Raw genomic sequence first — 11,084 nt, forward strand, 5'->3', positions numbered from 1 at the left:
GGCCCTTAGGTTGAGAGTAGTGTACCCTATATTTGTGCTAGCTAGAGAAAAGAAATTGTAGTATAGAGTGTAACCTTAATTGGTGTGCTGTCGCACAATGAAAGGGTGAGACACTAAAGTTAGCTGTGTGTGTGGGGTTTCAGAATCTGAGGCAAACACTGTCTCTGGCTACGCTGCCACTAACTGCATGCAAATGCAATGCAATCCAGTCCTCAATATAGTGAGGGCAGAGGAGAAGACTAATACTAGCTAATGTAAGTGCTCCCACTTCTCTAATCCCACGCTGGATATCACTCACGTCATTTCTCTTGATTCTACTTTCTACATTACCTTGTTTCCCACCATGCCCTCTATTCTAATTTGCTCGCTTTTTTTATTTGGGTGCAAAGAATCTGCTCTCTTTATCTTCCCACATTATTCATGCAAGTACTTTATATGCAACAACAACATTGAGAACAATTAACAATTTTTTATTATTATATTAATTTATATATAATATTAAGAAAGGATACCTTATAATATAGCTATTTTTTCGTTTTACATTTCAATTCAAATTATTTTACTTGTAAGTTTTATTTTTCTTTATTCAATTGAATATAATTATATTTTTTTATATATTCTTATCAGTTTAATATCTGATATGTGGTCCAATGGACCACACGATATTAAATTACTTTTTTAGAGGAAGAAACCATGTTAGTTGTTTGATACTGAGTTTCTCATGTATCGCTTATGCAATGCGCTAATATATGAGTCTGACACACTCCACACAAAAATATTAAAAGAAGAAAAAAAGTTATATGCTTTTTATAGACAACTAATGAGATACCAATTTCTGTTTCACCTAATTAAAGAGAAAAAAGAGCTAAAGATAAACTCGGAGATTAAGAAAAATAGACATTCTAATAATAATAAAAATAATAATAAAAAAGAGAATTCTAATAATAATGAAAAGTTGACACGAAGAGATTTGAACTTGAGGCCTGAAGGAGGGGCACACTTCAAAGACCCAAGCCGCCACCATTAGGCCAAACCAAGTGGGTTTTATGATAAGTTAATTTTGAAACTTGTTATATACTGTCTGACTAATTATAATTCTTATGCGTAACATACATATAAAACATGATAAGAAAACAAAATTAATTTAAGAATAAAGAACAACTAAATTAATTTGATTTTTTTTTTTGAAGAAGCTAAACTAACCCACCTAAATTGGCACTGGAGAGAATCGAACATGAGACCTCGAGGAGGAGCACACTCTCAGATCTCAAGCCAATAATTTTTAAGTCAATAATTTGTTTTCTTATCGTGATATTAAACAAAATTATTGAAATATAAATTAATTAATTTACTCAACTAATTTAAATATTATTAAGTGTCTGACTAATTATAATTTAAGAATAAAGAACAACTAAATTAATTTAAGTGTCCTACTTTTATTTATATCCTCATAAATTAATTTACTCAACTAAATTATTGACTAATTATAATTCTTATCCTGATTATGAGTTGAGTAACATACATATTTAAACTTACAAAAGTAGGAAATAATATTATCTTGATTCTTATCATGTGTGGTCCAAATATATAATAAGATAAGTGTCTATTATGTTATTATCTTCTTTTTTTTTTTTGACAAATGTCTATTATGTTATTATCTTATTTTATTCTTATCCAACTTCTTATTTTATCATGTCTTTATTTTATCATATGCATTAAATGAGCTTCAAAAGGTTCATTTGATAGCGAAAATATGATAGAATATAGAGTTGCATCTAGGATATTTTTTTTTTAACTATATAGACATGATATGATAAACTTTTATCATATTCTACTACCTCATCAAACTTGAATTCAGACACGCTATAATGACTGTTTTTAGGTGTCACTGTATAATAACTTATCAATATGCATGTTGTATCTCTTATCCTCATGGCCATAGAGTATTATCCCTTGAAAAAAAACAAAGAGATGTGTTATATGAACAATTATTTGTGTGATAATTTTTGGAACAACCATAAATTTATAAAGAAAAATAGATATTGAGACGGAAATCAAAATAATAGAGAGAGAAGTAAAAACATAATGTGAATATTAGGGAGAAAGTTGTTATACAATGGTTGTACAAATATCATTTTTCAAAAACAAAATTCCCACATTATATATAAGAAAAAGAAAGATTGTTAGACACCCAAAAATCCTTTGACATCTTAAAAGATAAAGATATAAAGAAGTTGATACGGTGTGATAGAAAGAGACAAATAGAGAGAAAATAATGTGCTAAATGAGTGTATAAAATTTACATGTATTAATTACACATGAGTATCTCTCAAAATAAAAATATTAAGAGTGTGTTTGGATGAGGTAATTTGGAAATTTTGAAGAATTTAAAATTCTAGGCAATTTACCTCTGAGTATTTGAATTCCCTCATAACATTACATTTCCTCAACATTACATTACATTTCCTCATCCAAACAATGAAATTCACCTCAAAGTATTTGAATTCCCTCATAACATTACATTCCCTCAAAACATTCCCCCATCCAAACACACTCTAAGAGTTGTATATAAGACCTTGCTCTACTTTACTCATTGTTCAAATTAGTGTTCAATGCTGTACGAGTGATACACATGCATGAAATGTCAGACCCTGCATTATCCATCTACAATTTCCTGTCAAGAGAAGGTGCAAAAAGACATTACCCACCTCTACCACCACCTTCAACACGCACTTTTCAGTGCCACTTCTGCCACCGCAAGTTCTACTCTTCTCAAGCTCTTGGTGGCCACCAGAACGCACACAAGTTAGAGAGAGCTGCTGCAAGAAGATCAACCAAGCCTCTCCATACTTTTCATCATCATCATAACCATAATAATGGGTCCTTTCAGTCTTCTTCTATCATAATCACTGACCTCAGGCCCAAGCCCAAGCCCGAAATAGAACCTGCTCGTTTCTTCCACAATTACCCCTTACTAGAAGTTGAGCCTTTTCATCAGCTCCATGCAGACACTTCCGTAATTTCTCACAATGCTCATCCTCCTACTGAACCTTCTGATCATGCCAATCTTGATCTCACCCTTCGTTTGTGAAGCAAATTGCTTTTTTAATGTTTATCTTTGTCGTTAGTCTTTTATTTTTGGTTACAAACATTATCTTATTTTAGTAGTAGTTTTTTTATGTTGACCATCATGATATTATTACAACGAAAAATGGAGGTCTCTTTCTTTTGTTGATCCCTTGGTATAATTTAATTATAAATATCAAATGTCGGTTTCAGACCAATTCTTAAGCTACACCAATGTTTAGTTGTTTCACTTTAATATATATCCTTTGTTTATAGCCATTAAGCCATTTTCTCGGCTAATGTTAATATTTGTAAGTGGTGTTGCCTATAAAACTATGTCAAGAACAACAAAACGCATGTACACAACAATAGCAACGAAAAACCAACAAAACACGTGCACTTTGTAATTTATGAAAAGTGTTTGTAGCATTTCTTATATGAAAAACTAGGGTGACTTAGTATGGTTTTGAAAAATCAGCCCTGATACTAATCATGCACGGAATAGAGGAAAAAATACATTCAATACAAGAAATACGTGATTTTGCGGTGAAGGATTGCAACAATGAGAATTTATATCATAGGCATGTTATTTCTTCCGTTGAATTATTATGCGTATGCAATTGATATAGAGCACACATGATAATTAAACAAAAGAAATGACATAAATTTTAATCATCTATATTCATATATTGTGTAGACACAAATCTATGGTTGGTTGGGAGTGGAAGGAGCCGAGCCTATCCTAATGCCGTTAGAACATAGACACAACATATTATCATAGCGGCTTCAAAGAGAACCAATTAATGTGATGAGTTTGTTCATTAGTACATCTTGCTTAGAAAATAAAATAATAAATAACCTACTATTTGAAAGGGAATAACTAGATCAGACTAGTATAGTACAATCTCTTTGGCCCTTGTAAGTTGTATGATTGTAACTAAATAGCAAATAGCAAACTATGATGCAATTCTCTGTTGGACCTTGGCTCAAATTACTTAAACTAAATAGGTTAGGAATCATATCATATCATAATCATCATGATTTATTAATGTCAATTAGTCTAAATTCAGATTTCATGAACCATCAATCGCTTCAATTATCACAATATATAAATGTTATTACTACACGTCCATCATATTTTTTTTCTGATTTAATTTGAAGGGATGGACTCAGACTCAATTGAGAGGACGAATATTTATGACTCTAGTGTGTCATTTTTTGTACTGTTTCACCTCTGTACTATTTCTAGTATTAGTTTCCCTTTTGGTAAAAAACGATACGTCATCAAATTTGATATCTAAGGTTGATTAGCTCAAATAGGAAGTAAAACAACATATGACATGAGAAGATGAAGCCCACTGGTTTCAAATCAATTAATTGTAAAGTAGATTCCTATATTAAAAAAAGGACGGTGTGATGAGACATTGGTGTTTACTTCGTGCAATTGTTGTTGGTGGTGTTAAAGCATTTGAAAGGGACCTTCTCAATACATGTAGCTAGCTTGCTGTGGCCAAACTTTTATGTAACTAAGCTAGGCGCTACAGCCTAATTTTATGACCATGTTCTTCAAGCATTTCAAAACTATGACTACCTATAAATTGCTTTTCAACGGGACTGGATTATAACTTATTCCAATTACAGCTAGCTTGGGGGCAGGAACAGGCCAGTCGCTCATCAGGGGCATATAGTTCGGCCTATTTAAAATGTGGTTGGTCTAGTTCGTTTAATAAATAGATTAAGCTCGTGTTTTTTAAAAAGCCTTTTAATTTAAATAGGCTATACTAAAGCTTATAGAAAAGTATACGAGACCCATCAAAACAACTCATATATTTAGTTACATATACTTCATTATATTAATAAATTTTTTGTTTCTTCATTATACTTCAAATTTTTTGCAATTTTTTTTTCGTCATTTGAAATTTCCAACGAGTTACAAAACTCTTGGTATTACTCTCTTATTTCAATTCTAACGACTCCATATGCTTTTGGCAAAATTACACAATTCGTCAATTAACTTAATTTTAGATAACATTGTCATTTACAAAAAGATTAAAATGATAAGATATTGTCATTTTATAACATGAAGGACTAAATCGTTACAAAAAAAAAGATAAATGACGAAAGTGTTACCTGAAATTAAGTTAAGGGACGGACAAAAAAAGATAAAGGACGAATGTGTTGCTTGAAATTAAGTTAAGGGACAAATTGGGTAATTTTACCTATTTTTTGTTGTTGGTATTATCCTCTTAATCTCTTACTATTGCCATTTCCATCTCATTTCAAATTACAACGTAAAGAACCCTATTGATAAAATTAAAATAAAATAGAAGGCAATAGGTCAAATGTGTGCAATATATGCTTATCAACCTTTTAAAAAATATATGTTACTAACTATTGTTCCAGCGAACAATTTATAATATCGTTTTTGAAAGCAATTGTAGCTGTCGATCAACAACGAACACCAATTAAATATCGTTGAAGGTATTTTTAAAAGTTTGAGGTGCTTGTATACAATTCCTAAATGTCTAAAGAGCAATTTTCAAAAGAGTGTGCCGGTGACCTAGAGGCTAAGATGGAATGCAATCATAGTTAGGAAAGGAAATAGGCCAATTCGGTTTCCCTACTTGAGTGGTAATTTGTGAGAAATATTTTAAGTCCCGCACTTCTTTGGATCAATCAAGGTGAACAAAAATGAATACAAAGTGCATTAGTAGTCTTGGCTTTTGTCGTGTAGCTTAGTAGCATTATCGGTGGTTGTTTTAAACTTTCAAAAGAATATCCTAATTAGACTAATTCACTTTGTATTCAAGGTTCGAGTCCAAATTGTTCAAACTTTTAGACCAATACACCTCCTATGTTTGAACACTTATCAATATGAACAATTCTTGATTAGTCATAAATCCAAATAAAAATGAGTTTAGCACATATACATGAGTGAGAAAAAGTAAGAATGTGTTTATTTCAAGTTATATTCGTAGATTCTTAGGAATAAAACGATAAAAATATACATGCTTATGTTTATTACAAGTTTACTAAATTGTATTATCGGATATAAAACGTTCCTGGGAATAAAAAAAATTCCCAAACACTAATTATTCAATTATCCTTTGTTTTCGATAATTGATCCTTCCATACATATAAACTTATGGATTAATCTCCAATTCTCAACAAGTAAGGCTTGCGATTCTCAACACTATATTGTTTGAAAATAAATAATAAAGATTAAATATTATACTCATATTCTTTTGATAAACTAAATGTACCCACTACGAACAACCGTAGATAATTATCATCTCGAAGTAACTGAGATTCGTTTAAGAAATTAACCCATCATAACAAATGTTTTTCTATACATACTAGACATTGATCAAACCCTGACACCAAATATCCAACGCATGTTACATCATGGTTCGTATACTCATATTCTAGTGATAACATTCCCTGCTTTTTTTGGAAAAATACTTGAATGTCATTGACAACCAAGTGCAACCCGCTTTTTTCATACCTACTATTTTCTTATGCATGATTTGTTTACGTTAGGTATGTTTTGTTTTTGGGTTGGCGTCCAATTTTGTACAATTTCTTAACCGGTCAAATTGAATTACATTTCTTAAATTTGTCATACTCATGTCGCAAAATATTAAGTTTTTATATTAAATCTACATATAAGTTTTACTATACGGTTTGTTGTACTGAATTAAGTTTTTATATTAACTCTACATATAAACTGGACGCGTTTTAAACTGATACAATATGGTTTAACCGTCCACATAGATTGATTTGGAACGTTAAAGAACATCATTTGTAGTCAAAACGCGTCTTCCACAATTAATCTTCTTTCTGTCACCAACAATTTCATGCAAGCACCGTCCTTTTTAAAACTTCAAAGAATTAATCTTCATCTTTATTTTTTTACGGAAAATTTTCGTATTTTTTACCATATATTTACATACGAGTAATGGATTATGTGTTGTAACTGTGTGTAATTGATTGTTAAATATGGACGGTCCAATTTTTGACCTAAATTAATTACTTCATACAAGTAAAACAACGACTGTGGAAATTTGGGCCCGTATATGAGCTGCACACAACATTTATATACTGTTACAACTTACAAGTGATGAGCAAAAAGCTCAAAAACAGGTTTCGTCCGTTTTACAAGGAAAATACATGTGTCGGTTAGATCTCAGATAGAGTGTGGTCTGCGTGACACATAGCCTAAAATATGTAACATTTGACCACATGCAATTAATGAAAAACCAAAGTCCAATTGCTTATGCTTCACTTCTTACGAGTTCATAAGTCTAAATTTATGATAATGATGTAGTTTACTGAAAAAATTACCGACTACTATATAATTAAACATATTTTAAAGATATAGTTTTAAACTCCTTTAACTGAAATATGTGGTTACTTTCATGTCTGTATAATTGCGTACACTAATTCATTTGAATCAGACCACGGTGATATGTGCTTAAGTCCCTTAACTATTTGATTAAGAATTTGATCTTTGATTTATTCGCATGAAAATATATAATTTAAAAGAGGTCAACCTCTGAAATAGATTCTAATTACCTACATAAATCTTTTATAGTGGTGTATTGGGATACTTTGGTTTACCCAGGTTGCTCCAACACACACAAAATGAGTTCTCTTAGACCATTAGTTTTGTAACTCATCTATATCGCTACATATCATGCATGCTTTATGGGTGTGTATCATGCATGCTTTATGGGTGTGTTTTCTTTGTTTATACTTACGTATGTCACACATAAAATAGTAAACTTGTAAATAAAATAAAAACCTGAAATAAAACTATGTATATGTGGCCATAAATTTAGCTCAGTTGATACGAACATTACATAATATATACAAACGTTGGGGTTCAAACCCTAGACACGCACATACGGTGTTTCCGTGTACGTTGGTTTCAATTTTGGATGTGGAAAAATCTAGAAGTTTAGCTAGAGTTTATTTTGATAGGGTTTGATGTATCAAAGTGGAATTGATTTTGACTCTAGGTTTTTACTACAAACATGATTTTTACAATCAAATTTATTATTCAACTCCTTTTTACTCAAATGTATTCAAATATAAAACACACATCTAACTCCAAATCGTATAGTATTTGGTATCACAATAACTGCAACAAACCGTATCCGCATGTATTGTGCAATTGCTAAGCACACCAGTCACTGAATTCAGTGCAATATACAAAAGCGCGTCAACCATATGATGTGTATTCCATAGCTAGTTAACATTTTAATTTGATCCAATCTTGGTTTTTCTGCATGCATACGTAAGTTAAATGTGCATATATAAAATATAAAATAAAATTAAAACAAAAAATGGCACGTAGCTATGTATATTTAATGTCTTAGCGGCATAGTTCACCCATATTCATTCAGAATTTCATGTTCTTTTTATAGAAAGTGAAAATAAAAAATTACTGTGACAACTCCACATTTTTTTCATGGATAACAAATAATTTTCTAAAAATGATTACATCAGCTTTGACAAGTGAAAATCTCTTTCAATCCCCACTATATATACATGTATTTCCTTTCCATTGTCAAATGCTAATCCACAACAACTAACTTCATAAAGCAAGTACTACACATAGCAACAAATTCAAAATGAAACCAACCATTTTATTAATCTTCTTAATGTTCTTGCTCCTTCCCTTTGCATTTGGTGATCTCAAGGTTGGATTTTATAGCTCTAGCTGCCCAAGAGCAGAGTTGATTGTACGTCAAATTGTTGAGAGAAGTTTTAATCAAGATAGATCCATGACTGCTGCCTTGCTCCGTATGCACTTCCATGATTGCTTTGTCAGAGTAAGCTCAAATTCAACTAATCATATCATCATTTCCATAAATGGATCCTTTCAATCGAATTTTTTTTTAAAAATAATATGGAGATCTTCACATTATCAATGATCAAGATTAATAGTATATATTAATCATTGAAGATCTCCACGTTATTATATTAATCATTGATAATTTAGAGATCAATGGTCAAGATTTCCACGTTATCGATTGTCAAAATCTCCACGTCATTTTCTAAATAAAATTCAATTGAGAGAATCCACTCTCAAACAATTAATGGTCAAGAATCCATATCATCAAGAAATTTTTCACTCTAACAATTTTTTTAATACCAATATTTTTTGTTAAATCTTTTTATAATACAAGACAAAATACATATAGTAATAAATAAATAAATCAATTCAACTCCTCTCTATGCTCATGGTCCTAAATATAGGGATCTGCATTCATAAATTTTTATTACAAAATATTTCTTTTGAAATCTGTAAATTCATGTGGCAGTTTGGTTTTTGTCATTTTCATTTTTTTTTCTCACATTAATGTCTGGATTTTGATAGAATATATCACTTTAAACTGAAATAATCACATAATATTTTTTACTATCATCACTCCAAATTAAAGAATAAACTAATGATGGAAAAAAATAAAATATACCTCTAATTTTAACTGTTATTGACTTTAGTTTTGTGATGATACAAGATTAACAGAATTGTTGATTAATAACTGTTACAAAAGGAGTTTCATTTACAGAGAACCTTCCATAAAAAACTGTTTATGTTTTTAATTTTTTTTAAATAATATTTCCTGAGAAAAATGAATCACATTTATATTCTTTCATTTCGCGGACAGTATCCTTCGTAAAGAATAACATTGCTCTTGGATAAATATATATTTGGTCATCTTTAATTTTTCTTGTCATATGATTTTTTTAATGACTTCATCCCTTAAAAAAAGTATAACTCGTTCGGTCTTTTATTTCACAATGAATATTGGTGACCACATCAATTGCAAATTCATATAATTTTTAGGTAGCTGCATATTTATCTTCCTCTACATATATACTTACCAAAATTTACAATATTTTGACATGACCAATTTGGTTGATTTAATTTCAGGGGTGTGACGCATCCATATTAATAGACTCAAAGAAGGGCAATGAATCAGAGAAAGCAGCAAGAGCAAACCTTACTGTAAGAGGATACAACCTCATAGATGAAATCAAAAGAATCCTAGAAAATGAATGTCCATCAACAGTTTCATGTGCAGACATAATATCATTAGCAACAAGAGATTCTGTTGTCTTAGCAGGTGGACCAAGTTACAATGTTCCTACAGGAAGACGTGATGGATTAGTATCAACTGTTAATGATGTACATCTTCCAGGTCCAGAATCCTCAATTTCTCAAACATTACAAGTTTTTAAATCCAAAGGCATGACATTGGAAGAAATGGTTACACTTTTGGGAGCACACACTGTTGGATTTGCTCATTGTAGTTTCATTGGAAAAAGGCTTAGTAATGATAGTTCAATGGACCCTAATTTAAGAAAAAAGTTGATTGAATGGTGTGGTGTTAAAGGTAAGGATCCATTGGTGTTTTTGGATCAAAACACTTCTTTTGTGTTTGATCATCAATTTTATAATCAGATTTTGTTGGGGAGAGGTGTGTTAACAATTGACCAGAATTTGGCTCTAGATTCCATTTCTAAAGGGGTTGTCACAAGTTTTGCTAGAAATGGTGAGAATTTTAGGGAGAGATTTGTTGATGCAGTGGTTAAATTGGGAAATGTTGATGTTTTGGTTGGAAATCAAGGAGAGATTAGGAATAATTGCAGGGTTTTTAATTCTTAGTAGTTACAATTGGGAATATTTGTATTGCACATATATGCAATATAAATATAAATAATCATATATATAGAAGATTATATTGCTTATATATATGATTATGACTTACATTTGCTTATTGTAGCTCTCATTTATCGATCTTGTATCCAAGTTCAATGTTAAAAAAAATTATTATATTATACATTTGCTTATTGTAGCTCTCATTTATCGATCTTGTATCCAGGTTCAATGTTAAAAAAAATTATTATATTATAGATGACTATGATTGTTTAATTTTTTTTTGCAATTACTTGGATTTATTCAATTACTTGTGTAATATGTATATATATATATATATATATATATA

The 11,084-nt window shown here is 30.5% G+C and overlaps 1 protein-coding gene and 1 non-coding gene across 2 annotated transcripts; both read left to right on the forward strand.

Moving 5' to 3' along the window:
- The first annotated feature begins 576 nt into the window (after positions 1 to 576).
- LOC146909438 (U2 spliceosomal RNA) lies at positions 577 to 769 on the forward strand. Its single transcript, XR_015020732.1, has one exon. It is a non-coding gene; the product is annotated as a U2 spliceosomal RNA (small nuclear RNA).
- A 7,901-nt stretch (positions 770 to 8,670) lies between these two features.
- On the forward strand, positions 8,671 to 10,810 carry LOC146909439 (peroxidase 44-like). The gene is made up of 2 exons (XM_085725857.1): positions 8,671 to 8,903; positions 10,010 to 10,810. The coding sequence occupies exons 1-2, from the start codon at positions 8,703 to 8,705 to the stop codon at positions 10,742 to 10,744; spliced, it is 936 nt and encodes a 311-aa protein (XP_085581983.1). The 5' UTR covers positions 8,671 to 8,702; the 3' UTR covers positions 10,745 to 10,810.
- The last annotated feature ends 274 nt before the right edge of the window (positions 10,811 to 11,084 follow it).

This window comes from Medicago sativa, chromosome 7 (genome assembly GCF_051527215.1).
Source record: "Medicago sativa cultivar Bolivia chromosome 7, Bolivia_mono, whole genome shotgun sequence".
NCBI classification, from domain to species: Eukaryota; Viridiplantae; Streptophyta; class Magnoliopsida; order Fabales; family Fabaceae; genus Medicago; species Medicago sativa.

Coding starts and splice junctions, on each gene's coding strand:
- LOC146909439 (XM_085725857.1), top strand. CDS start 8,703: ATGAAACCAACCATTTTATTAATCTTCTTAATGTTCTTGCTCCTTCCC. Junction 8,904..10,009: donor TCCATGATTGCTTTGTCAGA/GTAAGCTCAAAT, acceptor ATTTAATTTCAG/GGGTGTGACGCATCCATATT.